The 20,519-nt window shown below is 55.6% G+C and overlaps 2 protein-coding genes and 1 long non-coding RNA gene across 3 annotated transcripts in view; all 3 read left to right on the top strand.

The window, feature by feature from the left end:
• LOC147645220 (uncharacterized) overlaps window positions 1–20,519 on the top strand; it is a 170,070-nt gene that overhangs the window by 44,277 nt on the left and 105,274 nt on the right. The gene's annotated exons all lie outside the window — the stretch shown is intronic.
• Window positions 1,656–11,386, top strand: LOC147645225 (serine/threonine-protein kinase pim-1-like). The gene is made up of 4 exons (XM_086874753.1): window positions 1,656–1,664; window positions 10,256–10,622; window positions 11,147–11,323; window positions 11,373–11,386. Exons 1-4 carry the CDS (start codon window positions 1,656–1,658, stop codon window positions 11,384–11,386), a joined length of 567 nt encoding a protein of 188 aa, XP_086730879.1.
• LOC147645224 (uncharacterized) lies at window positions 11,841–13,287 on the top strand. The gene is made up of 3 exons (XR_015282428.1): window positions 11,841–12,132; window positions 12,679–12,813; window positions 13,100–13,287. It is a non-coding gene; the product is annotated as an uncharacterized LOC147645224 (long non-coding RNA).

Raw genomic sequence — 20,519 nt, 5'->3', positions numbered from 1 at the left:
CCCCACAGTGTCCCACTGGTCCCTTGCTTCCATGGGCCCAAGAGTGCCACAACGATCCCCTTGGTTCCACAACTTCCCATGGTGTCACACTGGCCCCTTGGTTCCATAAGGATCTGGAGTGTCACACAGGTTTATGGCATTTGTCCTTGCTGCCCCTCACATCCCACTGCCCCACAAAGAGCCCCAAGCCACCCGTGAGGGACAGGCCCTGCTGGGCCAGGCCTGGGCTCAGGGCTTGGCCTTTCTGCTTCCTCCAACCCAGCCAGGGCTGGCTCAGCATTGCAGTTCCCTGCTCAGAGCCTTTGACTCCCGGCAATCCTGGCCTCCAGGATCTGCTCTCACCAGTCCCTGGGGAGCCTTGGGCAGTCCCTGCCCTCAGCTGGGCTGATTGAAGCTCCAAGGGACTTGGAGTTTTACTTCTGACTCCTTGAGCAGCTTCATCAGTCTGAAGGAGGGACATAGGAGGATCAGGGAAAGGAGAAAGAACCACAAGGTCAAGCACTCCCTGAATTCACAGGCCCCCACCTGTGGGATCATCACCCCCCATCCCAGAAGTGCCTGGGGAGGGGGAGCTCAGCCCAGATATTCTGGGGTGTCCCTGGATTGGGTTTTTTTTGGGGGATGTTTGAAGAATGAAGAACTCCAAAGCTGAGTGGAAATGGGGGAACTTTTTGGATTCCTGGCACTCCCAGGAGCCTGAAGAGGTCAGGGACCGAGTAGACAGGGGACCCACAGTACAAGCATGAACCCCAGCAGCTGGGACAGGGAGGAACCCCTGAACACCAAAGGAGGGAGACCAGAGATGGGGAAATCCTGGGAGGCATTTTCAGGGCTAAGTCCTGGTGTTTGGGAGGTTTATATGGACCCCATGTCTTGGGTTGCAATGCAAGTTGTAACCAAAAGTATGTATTCTATCACCATCTGTTAAAACCTGGTACAGAAGTTTTCATTATCTCCTCCATGACCCATCCCTCATAACTGGGGGATATCTTCTGTTAATGGGCCAGCTGTTAAAACCAGGTGGGGCAGTGTTCTTTATCTCTTCCACCACCCATCCTTCCTCCAGGGGGATATCTTCTGTTAATGGGCCATTGAGTCTCAGTGCAGGAATGATAAAATGACATCATCCCATTGTGAGATGCACCACCCAGGGGGAGGAGCCAAGCATTCCTGCATGGATATAATCTGAGAATCAGAACACCACAGGCAGTCTTTGTCCACTGGATTCCCAGAGGAGAGACCAGACCCATCTACAGCGCCAGAACTTCTGAGGTAAGCTACAATCTTCTATGGGATCATTGCTTCAACAGAACCACATCAGTCACTCCAGGAGGACTGCAGCCACCATTTAATCAGACTGCTACCAGCACCCTGACCAACAGGGTGTAAGGTCCTGACGCTGTTGGTGCCTTGCTTTTTGTTGTGTTTTTTTTTTTTTTTTTTTGTACTGCTGCATTTTCATTTTCCTTTCTTTAGTAAAGAATTTATATTCCTTTTCCCATATTGTTACCTGAGAGCAGTTTGGTTTCAAGATTATAATAATTCGGAGGGGATGGGATGCTTACATTTTTTATCAATTTCAGTGGTGATTTCTGCCTTCCTTAGCAAACTCCTTTCAAACTAAGTCATGTCAGAGGCCCAGGTGACTTCTAGAGATGGGCTTGGTAAGAGGGACCATCAAACTCAATGTGCTCATTCCTTGTTTTTTCTCAAACCAGGAGTTTCCAATCCCAAACCTTGGCTGGATGGAGAAGCAGGCTGTGAGGAAGAGGAAGATGCCATGGGACACCCAGGCAGGTGAGGAGGAAGTCAGTGCCCCTTTCCCCCTCTCTCCTGCTCCATCTCCCAGCCCAGCCTGGCCCCCAGCTGCAGGACAACCCCGCTGCCGACGCCGTCCTGCCGGGGACACACTGGGGGGATCTCCTTCCCCTTCCCTCTGGCACGGAGGCAAATCCCATCCTCTCCTTGTCCTTCCTCCCCCAGACCAGAAGCTGAGGATGGAGACCAGGGAGGACAAATCCCCACGGCAGAACCTTGTGGAAGAGGCTGTTTTGAGTGGCTCCACAGTGCAGGAATCCAACAGGGAGGAAAATCCCCAGAGGTCCCGCAGGAGGAGGGGCTCCAAACCCATCCCAGGGTGCTCTGAGGAGGAAAGACCCACCCTGTGCCGGGAAGGTGGCCGGAGATCCAGCCGGGGCTCTGAGCTGGTGGTCCATGAGCAGCTTCAGGATGGGGAGAAGCCCTACAAGTGCTTGGAGTGTGGGAAGAGCTTAGGCCAGAGCACCAAACTGATCTGCCACCAGATGATCCACACTGGGGAATGGGCCTACGAGTGTGGGGAATGTGGGAAGGGCTTCAGCTGAAGCTCCCACCTCATCATCCACCAGCGCATCCACACTGGGGAGAGGCCCTACACATGTGCACAGTGTGGGAAGAGCTTCACCCGGAGCTCTAACTTGACCAGACCAACGGAAGCACCAGTAAGGGAAGCCCTGCGATTGGTTCAAGTGCAGGAAGAGCTTTGTGCACTGCTCCAGCTTCATCTCACATTGGAAGACTGACATTGGGAAGAGACATGGTGATCCATGTTCCCTGTTATCCATGCTGGGAAGACACCTGTACCTTTTCCTGCCCGTGGTAATGACATGATGTGGGATTAAAGAACGTGAGAGTCTGGCCATGGTCCTGTCATTATATTCAATCTCATCTCAGGTCATTGCCAGGGGCAGGAAAAGGACTCCCTCTCTCTCACCAGAGTAGAAAGGTGTCCTTTCTTGGCAGGAGGAAATGCATGTTCAGGAAGAAACAGTTGGTGGTGTTTTAGTTTTCCCTGTGAATGGTTTGTCTTATCCTTTCTGTTACAAAATGTATTTCTGTGTCTGTTTGTTCCTTATCCTGTTGCTGTTCTCAATAAATTGTTCTTATCCCTGCCTGGGATCTTTGCCTTTTGTGCTTTCCATGGGAGGTGGGAGGGAAGCGAGCAGCAGCGCGGTTTCAGCAGGAGCAGGAAATTGGGGAATGCCATTCCTGAAGCCCAGCCCATGGAAACCGAGCATCCCAGCTGGTGCCAGGCCTGGTTGCCATGGCAGCAGCCTTGGGAGCGGGTCCCTGGCTGGGGGCTGCGGGAACCTCTTCCCTCTGGTGCCCAGGGACAGGAGTGGAGGGAGCGGCTGGAGCTGAGGCGGGCAGGTTTAGGCTGGATGTGAGGAAAAGGTTTTTCCCGCGAGGCTGCTGGGGCACTGAACAGGCTCCCCAGGGAAGGCTCCCAGCTCCAGGGCTGGCTGAGCTCCAGCAGCGTTTGGCCAGCGCTGCCAGGCCCAGGCTGGGATTGTTGGGGTGTCCTGTGCAGGGCCAGCAGTTGGACTGGAGGATCCCCATGGCTCCCTCCCAACTCAGCCAATTCTGTGGCTCTGGGATCCCATGAGCCTGGGGATGGGACTGCAAATGGTTGCCATGGCAATGGACTCTGGCTCCAGGCCTGAGCTGGTGTCCATGGCAACCACCCCTGGCATGGGGTCTCCATGGAGCTGCCAAGGGACTGACCATAGCAACAGGGCCTGTGATGGTTGCCATGGAATCAGACCATAACAATGGGGCAGATGTTGCCATGGGAACAGACCATAGCAACAGGGAGACTGCTCTGGCCAGGAGCAGCTCCTGAGCACAGCCCAGCAGGGCTGGGGCCCTGCCAGGGCAGCTCAGGGACACAGAGAGCAGGCCCAGACAGAGCTGCCAGGGGCTCAGCACTGGCAGGGGCTGTGGGATGTGCCAGAGGGGGCTGTGTCCCAGCAGCACCTCTGTGGCTGTGTCCTGGAGGCCCAGAGCAGCTGTGATGTCAGAAAGGGGCTGTGTGACAGCTCTGAGTGGGTTGTGTGAGGTCACAGATGGGGCTGTGACATCCCAGAGTTTGTTGTGTGACCTCACTGAGCAGCTATGGCATCATAGAGGGGACTGTGTGACATCACATAGATGGCTGTGACATCATGACATGGCTGTATGACATCATAGACCTGGTTGTGAGGTCAAAGTATGTGCTGTGACATTACAGGGTATCTGTATGACATCACAGAAATGGTTGTGTGACATCACTGATGGGGTTATGACATCACAGAGCTGACTCTGGCATCATAAAGAATGGTGTGAGACCATTGAGCAGAGACTGTCATCATAGAGGGTGGCTCTGTGACATCACAGACCAGGATGTGACATCACAGAACAGACTGTGACATCACAGGTTGAATTTTTGACATCACAGTCTTCTCTGACATCACAGTACAGCTGTATGGCAACAAATGATAACATCCCAGAGTTGGCTCACTTAACAGCTCAAACTTAACAGGACTTCAGTTATACCTTAACCTTAACTGAAACCTCAAATGTCACAATTTAGCAAAACATTTTGCTAATTAAAATACAGCATTTACTGTGTTTAACCTAACTCACAACCTATGACTTATCAAATTAGCAGAGGAATAATACTAAACAGTATTTAAATTAGCTCATAATTTATATTAATCCTAACAATGGAGCAAAAGAAGAACACTAGGCAGCATTTAACTTAGCTTATACCTCATGACTTACCCTCACTCACAGGCCTGCCTGACTCAGATCTCCAAGGCACTCCAGCCCCTCCCAGAGCAGCATTTCTGCCCCATTTGCCAGGGCACAGCACTGGTGTGTGCACACAGACACAAAGAGGCAGTGCAAGGCAGCTGTGAGAAATTCCCCTGCAGGGCAGGGAAATGCTCCCTGCCGATGCTTTGGCATCTCCCCAGCGGGCCAAGGGCTGAGCCTGGAGGAGTGGGGGGATCGGCCCAGGCTCCGTCCTTGTTCGGGGATGCCCCGAGTGCAGCAAACGGGAGAGTTCCCGGCTCACAGAGGCCCCACTCCGAGGGAGGTGGCTGGCCCAGGAGAGCTGCAAGGGGCTCCTTTTGGAGCGCTGTTTGTAGGGCCTCAAGAGAGGGGCTTCAGGCACAGCAATGTTTCATCCTGGCCGCACTTGGCATCAACAGCTTTCTTTGCAAGGCTGAGAACAGGGATGTTGTGCCACGCAGGGAACAGGAACAGTTCCCAGGGCTGCTCCTGAAGCAAGCAGGAGCTGCTTGGGCAGCAGCAGTGCCTGGGAGCAGACAGTGTTTCTGATGAGCTGCAGAGGAGCTGAGCCCAGGGGCTGTTGGCCAAGGCCCAGGCCCAAGGAGCATTTCTCAGCTGGCAGGGCGGCCTGAGAAGGGGAGGGGGGAATGCACCAGCACAGGGCCCCATGGAACCAAGGGACATTTGTGACACTGTGGGGCACCATGAAATAAACTTTGTGACACTGTGGGGCCTCATGGAAGCAGTGAGACCATTGTGGTCCCCACAGAAACAAGAGGACCATTGGGATACTGTGGGGCCTCGTGAAACCAAGAGGCCTTTGTGACACTGTAGGGCTGCATGGAACCAAAGGTCCAGGGGGACACTGTGGAGCCAGAGGAGACCTTTGTGACACTGCAAACCGCCAAGGTCCATTGTGACATTTCAGGCCTCATGGAACAGAGGAGTCATTGAGGGGCCTGTGGGACCACAGAGACCATTGTGACACTGCAAGGCCTCATGGAATCGCTGGGACCATTGTGACACTGCAGGGCCTGATGGATCCTGAGGCCATTGTGACACCGTGGTACTCCATGGAATCAAGAGTCCACTGTGACACTGCAGGTCTTCTTATAATCAGTGCTCCACTCTGACACTGCTGGATCCCATGGAATCACAGCACCATTATGACACTCCAGGGCCCCATGGAAGTAAGGGTCCATTGTGACTCTATGGGGCCCCATAAAATCAAGGGAACACAGAACAAGTCTGGCTGCTTTGGCCTCCCAGGGGCCTCCTGACTGGTCCAACTGACCTTGACATGTTGAGGGTCTCTTCTCATCGGCTACTGAAACACTGGGGAAGGCCCTGTGAGTTCCTCCCTATGGGAAAGAGCTGTCCTGCTTCTCCAGGCATCCATGGCCAAAATTTGGATTTCACTTCCAACATTCCCTACATCCAAAGACTGCTCCCAGACAAAATCTGCCATTACTGACAAGTTGGGCTGGCTTTGGCCTCCTGATGTCCAACTCTCACCTGCTTTCCAAACCCTGTGCCTCTTTCCTTCCTATGGAAAAGAATTGTCCTTCTCAGCCAGGTGCCCATGACCAAAATAGGGATTCCACCTCCAGCTTTGCCTGTTGTGAGAGACTGGAGGAGAGACTGTTGTGAGAGACTGGAGAAGATTGTTGGCTGGAAACATTTTGTGTTTCAAAGGGGAGGAAGGGTCAGGTCCAGCCTTGTCCTGTCCTGTAACCCCAGCACTGCACTGCCCTGGAACCCCAATCCTCCCAGAGCCTCTATCCCAGCCCTGCAGTGTCTGCCAGTCCCTGGCACACCAAAGGCAATGCTCCTCACCCACCTCTGGAGCCCCCAGACCAGCTCCTGAGTGACCAAATATGGATGCTAAATCTGAACCAGAGTGCCTGTAGTTATTACAGGCCACATAGCTCTCAGGCCTGATTGAAGGCTAGCCTGAGAAATTAATGAGAAGGAATTAAAACAATTCTCAGAGATACTAAACAGCCTTGCAGGTGTTGTTTTGCAGCTTGTTGTTTCTCCTTGCAGGAGAGAGTCGGGGGGGCAGAGTGCCCCTGACCAATAATAGTGATGTAGTACTTTGTTAACCAATAAGAGTTTCTTTTCTGTACTTTCCACGTATCTGTCTATAAGAGAGAGCTGAAGCAATAAACTGGGATTTCTCCTGTTGTGACTCCCTTGAGAGTCCATTGTCATTCTTTAAATCCGTTCCCAATCGGAACGACAACATCCCACCAAATCACCACAAAATTCCACAAAATTTCAGACAAATCCCACAAAATTCTTCAAGTCTCCTCAAAATTCCTCAGGATTACAGAAAAAAAGTCACAAAATTCCCTAAATCTTTCCGAAACCATACCAAATTCCAGAAACATCCCACCAAATCTCCACAAAATTCCAAAGAAGCTAAGAAGAATCCCTCATAATTCTTCCACTCTCCACAAAATCCCTCAAAAATCAAGAAAAATCCCACGATATTGCAGAAAAATTCCATACAATTCCCTAAATGTTCTCAAAAACCCCACCAAATTCCAGAAATATCCCACAAAATCTAAACAAATTACCACAAAATCGAAGAAAATACCTCAAAATTCTTCAAGTCTCCTCAAAATCCCTCAAGATTCCAGAATTATCCCACAAAATTATTTAAACTTTTGCAAAATCCCATAAAACTCAAAAAAAATCCCATGAAATTGCAAAAAATTTAAAAAAAATCCCTCAATCTTCTTAAACCCCCAACAAATTCCAGAAACATCCCACAAAATATCCTCAAATTTCCACTAAATTCCACAAAAATCCCACAAAATTCCTGAATCATCCCACCAAATTCCAGAAAAGTCCCACAAAATTATTTAATCTACATTTGTCTTGGCAATTGTAGATCCTGGCTGCTCTTGCCCCTCTTCTGCTTGCCACTTGAATTTTAGCAGTACAGCTGCAATTGCCTCTTTCAATCAGTGCTACCCACTGTGCTTTGTCACAGGGAACTCAGGATTTTTGTTTCAGGCATCATGATCAGTAGAGATCAAAATGCTCCCAAGTCCCTGAGCACTAAGTCGAGGGGAATTAAAGCCACACAGGTCACATTTGCAGTGCTCAAACACAGCCCTGTTGCTGCTGCTGCTGCTGAAATAGAATCAACTGACAGAGGCCATCACAGAAATTGCCTCTGCAGTGCCAAATAAAATGAAAAAATCCACCAGAAGAAAGAAAAACCAGAACTTCCCAACTCGCTTCATTGTTTCTTCTGAGCAGCAGAAGAAAAAGGAACAGGGCACCTTTCAGGCAGCTCCACAAGCTCAGGGTTCTCATTTCATTGGGAATCTGAGACGCAATTTGCCTTGTTAAAAGGATAAAAGCAAAGGGAATGAATTGGGAATTATTAGGAAAAAATGAACCTTCTTACACACAAAGTTCACCAAGTCATTCCCTGCATTTCTCCTTTTCACATTCTTTCTCTCATCCACTGAGAGCTCCAGCTTATCATGTTCTGCTGCTTATCATCAACTGATTGTGCTCTTGATTTCTCCCACTGCAAGAGATGTAGAATCATCTCAACTGAACACAGAAACAAACTCCCTCTGTCAGCCCATCTTCATGTTCCAGATCACTTTCCAGATGTCCATGGGGCTGTTGGAACGATGAGCTCTCCACTGCTGGCTGCAGGCTCTGGAGATTCTTTCTCCACATTCAGCCAGGCTTGTATTCCCCAACAATTCCTGGTAGCCCATCATGTTTTCTTTGGGTAGAAGAGGAACAATGAAAACCTCACCAATGGCACAGCTCCCCTGTCCACAAGGAAAAGAAAGAACAAGTTGTCAAGTTCTTCAAACATTTGTCCTGCTTTGCTGCAAGAGTTGTGCTGCACTCACAGTGTGGGAAGCCAAGAGAAGCTGCAGCTGGGGGCACATCTTGTGACAGGAGCTGCGCCTTGTTCTCCAGGACAGGTTTTTGGAAAGAACAGACGGGACTGGGGAGAAGATTCTGGGAAAATTGAAATGGCTTTTTTAATAAATGAAAATAAAATCCAAAGAAACAACCACTAAGATTTTTTTTCTATTTTTCTCTATTTATTTTTATGTTTCCCTTTTCCGTCTTGCACTGTTTCTCCATCCCATTCATTCCAAATGGCTCTCACCTCTAAGATCTGAGACTTGGCAAGTTTTAGACACTGTAAAATACCCTGAGCTATAGCCAGTTTGCCTTGCCCTGTTTTCCTTGGAAAGCAATGCTGGAGACACAAGTGCAGTGCTCGGCTCAGGTACAAATTCTGCATTCAGGGAATGTGCTCAGACGGTGTCTGAGCCTCAGCAGGGACAAGGCACAGCAGCAGCCAAGGGCATTGCTGTGCCCCTGTGCAGGAGTCCAGACTCTGGCTCTTGGCTCAGCAGGGCAAAGTTGCCGTGTTTGGCCAGGCTCAGGGGCTGCCCGGGGAGCGCGGGGCTCGGGGCGGGGCCGAGCGGGCAACGGACAAACGGACACGGGGACAAACGGCCCCGGGGCTTCAGTTGCAGCGGCAGCAGCGGCAGCGAAAGCAGCGACAGCAGCGAAAGCAGCAAATTTATCAATTCTCTCTCTCTCCTCTCCCTCTCCCACTGTCCCGCATCTTCTCCCGGTCTCCCTTTTCCTGTGTCCCCTCCTCTTCCAGGTTCCCTCTCCCCGTGCCCGCCCGGGCCATGCCCCCAGCCCGCCCCCGGCCCCGGCCCCGGCCCCGTCCTCGGCCGTCCCTCCGCGGTCTCGCCTCCGCCCAGCTCTGGCTGTGCTGGCGCTGGCGCTGCTGGGCGGGCATCATTGCCTGGGGCTGGGGCGGCATCGCTGCCCTTTGGCTCCGCCTGGCCCGACCCCGACCCCGGCCCCGGCCCCGACCCCGACCCCGACCCCGGCCCCGGCCCCGGCCCCGGCCCCGGCCCCGGCCCCGACCCCGGCCCCGGCCCCGGCCCCGGCCCCGGCCCCGGCCCCGGCCCCGGCCCCGGCTCCTCCCGGGGCCCGCGGAGGACACAGGCGGTGCGGCCGCTGCCGCCGCCTCCGCTGCGGCTTCCCCGGCCCGAGCTCCGCCGCTGTCGCGTTCCAATGAGGGAACGCCTGCGGGTGCCCGGCCCGGGGAGCTCGGGGAGCGCTCGGGGGCCGTTCCTGGCCCCGGGCCGAGCACTGACGGCCGCGTCTCTTCCCCAGGGAAGGCGCAGCAGGCCCTGCAGCAGCGCTACCGAGTGGGGTCACTGCTGGGGCGCGGCGGCTTTGGCAGAGTTTTTGCGGCCACTCGGCTCTCGGACGGACTCCCGGTGAGCAGAGGGGCCGGCGGCGGGCGGAGGAGGAGGAGGGGGCGGAGGAGGAGGATGGGGCTGGACACGGTGGGCGGTGAGCTGAATCCGCTGTTCCCTTTGGCTTGCAGGTGGCCATCAAAAAGGTGCCACGGAACCGCGTCCGGCACTGGGGCGAGCTGGTGAGTGAGCGGGGCCAGCGGCAGAAGCCGGGCCGTGCCGGGCGGGGATGAGCCGGGGCCCGGCAGGGTGGGAGCCGCCAGGACACCTGGAGGGAGAGCGGGCGTGGGGCCAGCGGAGGGCACAGAGCATCCCGGGCTGGCTGAGGGCTTCCCGAGCCCTGGCACGGCCTCAGCCCCACTGACGGCACCGTGCTCCTCCCGCAGCCCGACGGCACCAGCGCACCCCTGGAGATAGTGCTGCTGGACAAGGTGTCCACAGGCTTCCCCGGTGTGGTGCAGCTGCTGGAATGGTTTGAGCTCCCCAACACCATCGTGATGGTGCTGGAGCGCCCGGAGCGGTGTCAGGACCTGCGGCGTTTCATTCGGGCACGGAGGTTCCTGTCCGAGGAAGAGGCGCGGGAGCTGTTCCAGCAGGTGCTGGCGGCCGTGCGGCACTGCACCAGCTGCGGGGTCCTGCACCGAGATATCAAACCGGAGAACGTCTTGGTAGACCTGGACACCGGTGAGGCAAAACTGATCGACTTCGGCTGTGGCACCTACCTGCAGGACACAGCCTACACTCAATTTGCAGGTGAGCCCACACAGGGGTGGTGATCGTGGTCCTGGCATCTCCTGGCCCAACCTGGGTGTGGCAGCAGGGATTCTCCCAGGACTGGGGCTGGGGATGGGGCAGCCAGCCTGACAAAACCCCCGTGGGTGGGAGTAGCAGAGAGGGGGAGCCAGAACCTGTGCACCAGCTGGTTTGGTGTGCAGGTGAGAATGGGCTTGGACTGCTCTGCTCACCTGGTTTGCCTTGGTTCAAGATATTTTTTGGGCAATGCCAGCAGGGAGGATGTGGGTATGGTTTTTCCCCAGCACTGAGTGGGTATTTCCCTTTGTGTGTCATGGTCGGGCCTTGCCAGGGTTTCCGCTGCCCTCTTCCAGCACCAGTGGCTTCTTTTCCAACCCCGGGTTTGTACCCAAGTCCCAGGTGCTGGCAGAGGGCAGCAGGTCACCCCGTGTGCCACTGGGGCAGCCCCCACATGCCCAGGGATGCTGGGGCCAGGCTCTGGGAGCAGCAGCATCCCCCTGATGAGCTCCATCCATATTCCATAGGAACACCGTCATACAGCCCCCCGGAATGGAACGACTTCGGCTGGTACCATGGCGAGGCAGCGACCGTCTGGTCCCTGGGCATCCTGCTGCACGAGATGGTCTGCGGGGAGCACCCTTTCAGGAGGGGCAGGAACATCAGATGGGGCCAGCTCCCGCTGCCACAACGGCTCTCCCAAGGTGGATCCTCATCTCTGGGCACGGGGGGAACACCAGTGTTGGGAGACAGCAGCGGGCTCGTGAGCATCCCGCTCTGGCAGCTGCTGAGGAGGTGGCACATGTCCTGCTCTCCTGCTCTCCTCCAAAACAAAGAATTGATGGGAAAGTTTAGGCCCAGCTCTGAGCACATCCAGCGTGGCCTGGGCACGGGAATAGTGGGGCAAAGCAGACAGGAGCCTTCTCCAACTGACCAGTGGTTTGTGGTTTCTCTCCCCAGACTGCCAGATTCTGATCAGGTGGTGTTTATCCCTGAACTCCTTGGACAGGCCCTCATTAGAAGACCTGTCCTGTGATCCCTGGATGCAGGATATTCATCAGCCCTAGAAGAAGGGAGAGAGCCACAGGCACAGTGATGCAGGGACCTGGTAAGTTACAGCTCCACGCATGCCCTGGCAATCAGCAGCAAAGAAACCCAGACTTTTTTGTCCTGCCTGTGTCACTGCACTGGGGTCATGGAATGGGAACACACAGCCCTTGTGCTGGAGCTGAGCTGCTCTGCCCAGCACTGGTGGGCACCATCTGAGCTGGTTTTGCTTGTCCTGCTTCACTGACAGCCGGGCCCTGGGCAGAATCCTGACAGCCTGGTGTCACCCCAGGGAAGAAGGAGCCCCTGGAGAAGCTGTACCAGGTGGGGCTGCTGCTGCTGCTGCTGGAGACATGGAGGACAGCAGCAAGGATGACAACCTCTTCACTTGGCCAGCAGGAGCTGGCGATGATGGACTTTGATTCTGGCACCTTCTTCAAAGCCAGGCTCCACAGGGAATTTTCAGGTAAGTCCAGACCCAGGGGGATGCTCCCAGAGTTGTGCATTGGCCGGCAACCAAAGGTTTCCCCTTTGCTGGGGCAGATGCAGCTGATTCCTCAGTGGCTGCCCAGCTGGTTTTTGGCAGGGCTGGGGGCGTGGGCTGGGGTGGTGACGAAATGGGAGTGGGATCCTGGCCCTGCCAACAGCCCCCAGCACCCACCGTGCCCCGGGCTGGGGCTGGGGCAGCCAGCCCGACACAAACAAACCCCCATGGCAGGAGCACAGGTGGGACTCCAGAACCTGAGCACGGCTGCTTTGCTGTGCAGGCAAGGAAGGGCTTGGGCTGCTCCACTCCCCTGCTTTGCTTTGGGATCACCGTGATTTTGGGGGACAGTGCAGGGGGAAGGGAGAAAGCATGGGCTTCTCTCACCCATGGGTGGGTTTTTCCCTAGAATGTAGGGGTTGGGCCTTCCTCAAGCTCCTGACAGACATAAGATTTTTTACTATTTTTCTTGTTTCCCCTTTTTGTCTGTAACCTATTTTCATTAATTTGTTGTTTGTTTTTCTAAAGGAAGCGTTCTAGGTGGGGTCCAGTCTGGATCAGGAAGTGCTTGGGACCAGCTGTGGCGTGGATGGGCCGTGCCCTTGGAGAAGACTGAGGACATCGTTTGGGACCAGCTCTTCTTGTGGCAGCGGATGGTGTGAGGTGGGTCCTCATCTCCTTGGCATGGCTGGGACAAGAGCTTTTGGGAGATGGCAGCAGGCACAGGAGCATCCCGCTCTGGGCAGCTGCTGAGGGGCTGGATCTGCCGTGGCTGGCTGCAGGCTGGGCACATGTCCTGCCCTCCTGCTCTGCTCCCCAAGGCAGCAGTGATGGGCAGCTTTGGGCCCAGCTCTGAGCACGGCCAGCATGGCCTGGGCACCGCGGCTGGCTGGGACAAGGGGACAGGAGCCTTCAGCTGACGGGCGGTTTCTGCTTTCTCTCCTTGCAGCCGGGCTCTGCGGATGCTGAGGCTGCTCTGGGCTCTGCCAGGGCTCTGCTGGGGTCAGCACCGGGCCGGGATCAGCCAAAGAAGAAACGCTGTGACCTGCAGCAGAGACTTGAGCATTCTGGCAATGCAGCTCAAGTCTGCACAGTGTCCACCTCCAAGGGAAAACACGACACCCCCCAAAAATTAAACTTGTTCCATAACTTCTGAAATGAAATCCATCTGGGATGACTCCAAATGACATTTTTCAGCTTCCTCAAGCTGTAGCTCAGCCCTTCTCTGAACACTTCTCTCCCCCACCTGCCTTTTTCTTCACAACTGCTCCCTCCTTTCCCCCAGTGAGTTCCAGCCCATCACAGTCTCCATCACACTGCAGCCTTCCTTGATGCCCCTCTCCACGAGGAAGGCCAAGCCCCAGTCTCAGGGACTGGTGGGGGTTAGGTGTCTTTCTTTTTTATTTCTGGCTTGCCCATAGGATTTTTACCCATTAGTTGGGGGGAAAACCTAACTGTGGGTACTTGGTGGGTGCTTGAAAAAAGACAAAGAGTTTGGCCGGGACCAAGGAGGGAAGGGGGCAGGAAAAAAAGGAGGGTGGCGACAGTTTGGTGGGCTTTCTTCAGTTTTGGAGAAGGACACTTCGGGCGCAGAGTTGTTGTGGTGGGGAGAAGGGAATTTCACCATCATCCAGACGGAGCTGCTGCTGCTTCTCCTCCTCCTCCCCTCTTTGTTGGTGGCCTCGCACCCCCTGTCCTGCCGGGATGTGTGGCAGTGCCAGGCACCGCCGTGGAGCTGCTGATCCACCTCAGCCACCGGCCCAGGATCTCAGCTCATCCCTGCTGTTCCAGCTGAGTGTTCCTCAGAGCCCTGCAGGAGCACCGGGACTGCCCGCCCGAGGGGGTTTGTGAAACAAAGCCTCTCCTCCATCCCATCTCAGTCGAGAAAGCTGTCACGGGGTCCCTGGTTCTGTTTTCTTGCTAATGCTGTAGTTATTGTTGTTTGTTTGCCTGGTTATAAATACTAATAAAGAACTGTCATTCCTATCCTCAGATCTCTGCCTGAAAGCCCCTTGATTTCAGAATTATAATAATTCAGAGGGAGGGGGTCTACATTTTCATTCCAGGGGAGGCCCCTGCCCTCCCTAGCTGACACCTGTCTTCCAAAACAAAGACAGATGGGGAGTTTCTCCATCCTCCTTACCCTTGTGGGGCCAGCAGTGCTCTTGGTTCCTCATGCTCTTTTTGTGTGGCCTTTTGTGTCTGTGCCCCTCGGACTTAGGGGGACAGGGGATATTTGCTGCCCCCTTTCTGCTTCTGGGAAGCTTGTGCGGGCTCTTAGTCCCTCTCTGATTTGGGGGTTGCCAGTGTTGTCACCATCCTGGCAGCCCCCGGCTGCTCTTTGCCCTTTGCCAGGCCAGGGGTGTTCTCTGTCCCCTTGCAATTTGTGGGGCTGGCACAGGCACAGTTCCCCTCCTCTTTGGGGTGGCTGGCAGTCTCCTCTTCCCCCTCTGACTTGGGGGATGCTCTAGGCTACATCCATCTCTTAGTTTGGGGGGGGCAGGTATTTATCTCCCTTCAGTTTGGGGGGCCCGGGGATCGCCTCCATCCTCCTCCAGTTTTGAGGGGCCTAGGAGTAGTCTCTGTCTCCCACCGATTTGCAGGGAACTGGTGCAGGCTCCACCCCACTCTGATTTTGAGGGACAACCTGGAGGAAAGGCACCAAAAGCTTGACAAAGTCTGAGGGGAACTCTCTGATTACCCCTTTTGCTAAGAGGTTCCCTTAGCTGAAGTTGCTAACCAGGACAAAACTTCCAGGCCCGCAGTGGGTTTTGGGTTGTTTTATTTCCTGGGCCCTCAGTCCTGCGTGGGACACGGGAACTGGGTGCTGCAGAGGCTGCGCCAAGGCATCAGAAATGCCCGCCCAGCACCCAAGGGTGGTAGAAGATCTGCTCCAGCACCGGCCGGTCCATGGGGTGCTTGGACAAACAGCAGCGGATCAGATGTTGGCACTCTGGGGAGAGAAGGCAGAAAGCGGCGCTCACTTGCAGGAGGCTCCTGCCCAGCTGCTCCCGGCGCCTGCAGAAGCCGGGCCACGCTGCGTGTGCTGGGAGCTGCCCTTGGCGGGAGAGCGGCACGGCAGGACAAGCGTCCCCTCCTTCAGCCAAGCGTGCCACACCCAGCCTGCCACGGGCCACCTGCTGCAGCCGGCCCTTGAGGACACATGGACGTCCCGCGCAGCTGCGGGAGGGCCAGGCTGGGCTGCACGGTGCCACCTGCCAAAGCCTGCCTGCTTCAGGCCGCGTACCAACCTGGAGAGACCTCCTGCGGGAAGAAGAGCTGCCCCAACACGGTGTCACACTCGTTCTCGAAGGGCAGGAACCCGCACACCATCTCCAACAGCAGCACGCCCAGGGACCAGATGGTCGCCCCATCGCTGTGGTAGCAGCGCAGGCCGATCCACTCGGCCGGGCAGTACGTGCGTGTTCCTAGGGGAGACGGGCGGCGCTGCTCAGGCGCAGGCTGCTGCCTTCCAGAGCCTGGCGCCAGCCTCCTGCCAGAGGCAGGGGCTGCAGCCGTGGCCACAACTTCCCCCCAAGGCCTGCCCGCCTCCCCCTGACAATGGGCTAAAGCCAAGAATCCATTCTGCAAGGCTGACAACGCCAGCGGAGCAGCCCAAGGCCTTGTGGGCCTGCCAAGCCGAGGAGCCGGGGCCCGGCTTTTGCAGCCCCTTGCTGTTGGCAGGGCCAGCAGCCGGCTCCTGGGGCACAGCGCCTGCCCCGTGCCACAGGGCAGCCGGCAGCCAGCTGAATGCCGCACCCCGTGGCCCAGGAGGGAATGGGGCTGTGCAGTGCCTGGCACTGGGAGCAGGGCCCGCGCTCTGGGCTCACCGGCAAACTGTGCAAAGGCCCTCTCCTGGAGGAAGGTGCCGCAACCGAAGTCGATGAGCTTCAGGTCCCCAGTGTCTGGGTTGACGAGGAGGTTCTCTGGCTTGATGTCCCGGTGCAGGACGCCGCAAGCCGTGCAGTGCCATACGGCCTCTCTGAGGGATGGAGGCTGTTAGAGATAGTGGAGGCTCCTGGCACCATGGACGTTCTCTGACAGCCTGAGCTCCTTGCACGGATGGCGGGTCTTCTCTGCCGTGCCATCCTTGCATAGCTTGAGGCTCTCCCAAGGTCAATCTTGCTGGGAGCATCCTCCTGAAGGGATAGCGGCTTTCTTGAGAAGCTGGGCGAGCCACAACAGGGCAGGTGGCCTCACCTCATCAGCTTCTCAGTTCTTTCCACAACGCCTGCCACATCCCAAAGAAGAGCGGCACAGATGTCCCATTGTGTGCCCAGTGCCGGATCATCACTTCCTGCAGCTCTTGGGCCACTGCCACGCAGCGACTGCAGCTGCAGGAGCTCTCCAGGGGGCTTGCGGGAGCACCTGGCCGCCGGCGAGGGGTGGCCCGAGGCCTGGAGAACCTGGGAGCCTCAGGGGCTGCTCGGTTCCTCCATGGGCCTCTGGGCCTAACCCTGGGGAGCTTCCTCGTCTGCTGCCTCCATGGTTTCCAGTGGCCACCGGCCCAGCAGACAGCCACAGCGGCCAGCAGCAGGACAAGGGCAGCCATCAGGACGCCACCGTCACCCATGGCTACGGCACGTCCCATGGCGACTGCACTGGCAGCTGCGGGGGCTGGCCCGGTTTATATAGGGCTGGCGCAGTGATGTCACAGTGCTGTGGGCAGGACAGCTGTGTGACATCACGGCCCTGCATCACACCAGAGCTTAACCCCTTTGTGACATCACGGCCCTGCGTCACCCCAGCCCTCACCAGTTCCACGGGAGCGAGGAAGGGGCTCCCTGTGGGCACTCGAGCACCCTCTGGAGCAGAGGAGAAGGAAGATTCTTGTCTAAATAGGACACGGGGATGAGGAGGGGAACGGTGATGGTGTCACCTCCTTGCTGGCAGAGCATGGGACATGGATTGTCCAATAGGGGATTGCAAAGTCCATGGACAGGACAAGCCCTGCTCAGCAACATGGAAACCATCGGTGTGCTGTCCACTACATTCCCATGCTGAATCCGAACTTGGATTCAAATCTAATTCTGTGCCTCTTTCTGGGAATTAAATGGATCCTATCCCATTGAAAACCAGTACCTTTAAAACTTTAGGTTTCTCTGACTTCAGGGAATTGAGGTGCAAATAAAATGAAAGGGTATGATGGAGTTTGTGTCTGCCTAAAATTAACACTTTTTATGAGAAATAAAATAAGGACAACGCCCATAAACCGTGCGCAGTATAGGGACAAACTGCAAAGACCAGGACTACGGGCAGACACAAAAATACATAGGGTAGGCCTGAGGGCAGAGCCTGAGGGCATGGTTCCAACCACAAACTGGGGTTAGAAATATGCAAAATACTGCAACAAATAACAACCAATCAGGGGAGAGAACCGGGAACATTCTAGAAACATAACCTTATAAGGGGTGAGTCAATTATCATATTAACTGCCATAAGCCCTTTCTCTTTGCCACAACTTAAACAAATGCTTCCCAAGGCTTGAACTTAATGCCTCTTTTTTATCTGGGTGAAATTCGGCTGGCATGGATCCCCAGCAAGGCACATTCCCATATCACATTAGTCTGTTCTTCACCCAACACTCCCTGTCCCCGTTCATTTCACACCAGCACTTCTACTCCAGAAGGATTCTCTGAGGGACACAATTAAAAGTCCCTCATGGAATGGGAGGATCCAGATTTAACAAGTGGGAAAGAGTTTAACCCCACTATCTGTTTAACTGGTCCCGAGGGTGGAGACCTGAAGGAAACTCATGACTGGATTCAGGTCATAGATCTGCAGATGCCAAGGAGATATTAAATTATCCTCCTTGGAATTAAAGCTGGGAATTTTTCTTTCTCTGGAGCAGTAAATTAGGATGTTGATGGGCCCCCCTTCTCTGCTCGCTCTGACCCTCCTGCCCCAGCCTCGTGTGGTTCCATTCACGTTCCTCCTGTCAGGGACACTCTCCACACAGATCATGGCTCGGATTCCTTGGATCCTCAGCACTGTTTCTCCTGGATTTTAGCCAGGGCTGTCCCTGGTTTTGGGGCAGGCTGGAGTGTGTGGAGCTTTCTGCAGCCACCGTTAGGGGTGTGTGTCTCCCTTTTCCCAGCAATTTCCTTCTGTCTTCTCCTTCCTGACGTTTCTCCTCTCCACCTCTTCCAGCTCCATGCCATGTTGACAGGAGCTCAGAAAGAGCAGGAAAACAGAAACAAGCTCCACAGTGAATTCCTGGAAGAAAAATCCATGGATGGTCAGGTGACTGCTGAGGCTCCTTCCTGAAAATCGGGGCTGTTGGGAGCACGGCACAGGGTGTCCCAGGACTTAGAGCTGGACACTGAACCCTCCTGGATCTCCTTGGCACCCATCCCAGGCAGGGATGGTCCTGGATATCCTCCTGGATCTGCCCCAGGAAGGTCCCTGCTCCCTGGGGTGGGATGGGATGGGTAGAGGACAAGGAATGAAGATCAGGAGAAGAATACAGAGATGCTTCTTGCCACTTCAGCAAGAAATTTGGTGCACTGAAAGCTCAGCTGGAGACGAAGGTGGCCAAAAATGTGAGGCACAATAAAAACTGATTTGTTAATACATTAAAAAAAGAAATTATAGAAATTACATCGTCCCCTTCCAGGATGTGGATGGTCACCTGACAAACATGGACACAGACACAGTGCAGGTTTTCTAATGCATTTATTGCCTCTGTCTTCAACACTCACCCCTCCCTTCCCAGAGGAAAACACGCATTGTACCAAGGGACACTGCAAAGTCCTTGAAGAGGGCAAGCCCTGCTCAGCAGAAACCAAACCACTCCTGACTGAACCACAGCATTCCCATCTTGAATCCAAACCCAGCACGTGCCAGCTCTTGGGAAGAGAGGAACCCCATGGCAGTCAAAACCAGAGCAGTGGGACAACCATGAGCGCTCTTTGGAATATCCGGATTTATTTAGAATGGAGGCTCTGCAGAAGTTGGTGAGCTGCTATGAGAAAACTCTTGCAGTCCCCGCCAGCCATTTCAGGAGAGCTCCCCAGAGACAGAGGAACTTCACCTCCCTTTGTCTCTGGGGGATCTTCTCTGGCACAGGGTAGTGGTAGTTTGAAGTTGGTGCCACTGCAGAGTCCTCGGAGCCGGGGCTTGACACAGATGGTAGCAGCACTCTTCCTGATGTGCTGCCACTTGCTCCAGGGGAGGATTCATTGCAAGGGGCTGAGCTCCGGTTCTGATTTCCAGGCTTTTCCAGGCCATGTTCATCTTCAGGGATGAGCCAGGGCTGTGATCCCTGAATTGGGTGGGGCCGTGATGTCACAAAGGGGCTGAGCGCTGGGGTGATGCAGGGCCGTGATGTCACAAAGGGGCTGAGCGCTGGTGTGATGCAGGGCCGTGATGTCACACAGCTGTCCTGGCCACAGCACTGTGACATCACCGTGCCAGCCCTATATAAACCGGGCCAGCCCCCGCAGCTGCCAGTGCAGTCGCCATGGGACGTGCCGTAGCCATGGGTGACGGTGGCGTCCTGATGGCTGCCCTTGTCCTGCTGCTGGCTGCTGTGGCTGTCTGCTGGGCCGGTGGCCACTGGAAACCACGGAGGCGGCAGATGAGGAAGCGCCCCAGGGTTAGGCCCAGAGGCCCATGGAGGAACCGAGCAGCCCCTGCAGCTCCCAGGTTCTCCAGGCTTCGGGTGACCCCTCTCTGGCAGCCAGGTGCTCCCACAAGCCCTCTGGAGAGCTCCTGCAGCTGCGGTCCCTGCATGGCAGTGGCCCAAGAGCTGCAGGAAGTGATGATCCGGCACTGGGCACACAATGGGACATCTGTGCCGCTCTTCTTTGGGATGTGGCTGGCGTGGTGGAAAGAACTGGAGAAGCTGATGAGGTGAGGCCACCTGCCCTGCTGTGGCTCGCCCAGCTTCTCCAGAAGCTGCCATCCCTTCAGGAGGATGCTCTCAGCAAGATTGACCATCCTTGGGAGAGCCTCAAGCCTTGCAAGGATGGCACAGCAGAGAAGACCCGCCATCCGTGCAAGAAGCTCAGGCGTTCAGAGAACGTCCATGGTGCCAGGAGCCTCCGCTATCTCTAACAGCCTCCATCCCTCAGAGAGGCCGTATGGCACTGCACGGCTTGTGGCGTCCTGCACAGGGACATCAAGCCAGAGAACCTCCTCGTCAACCCAGACACTGGGGACCTGAAGCTGATCGACTTCGGTTGCGGCACCTTCCTCCAGGAGAGGGCCTTTGCACAGTTTGCCGGTGAGCCCAGAGCGCGGGCCCTGCTCCCAGTGCCAGGCACTGCACAGCCCCATTCCCTCCTGGGCCGTGGGGTGCGGCATTCAGCTGGCTGCCGGCTGCCCTGTGGCACGGGGCAGGTGCTGTGCCCCAGGAGCCGGCTGCC

The sequence above is a fragment of the Cyanistes caeruleus genome, unplaced genomic scaffold, assembly GCF_971803275.1.
Source record: "Cyanistes caeruleus unplaced genomic scaffold, bCyaCae1.hap1.1 HAP1_SUPER_30, whole genome shotgun sequence".
NCBI lineage: Eukaryota > Metazoa > Chordata > Aves > Passeriformes > Paridae > Cyanistes > Cyanistes caeruleus.
Note: the sequence above shows the minus strand (reverse complement) of the source record. Positions and strands in the feature narration are given on the sequence as shown.

Bases quoted from the DNA above. Each gene is read 5' to 3' on its own strand.
- LOC147645225 (XM_086874753.1), top strand. The intron at 10,623-11,146 runs GTGAGCCCACAC...CATATTCCATAG, and splicing joins AGCCTACACTCAATTTGCAG to GAACACCGTCATACAGCCCC.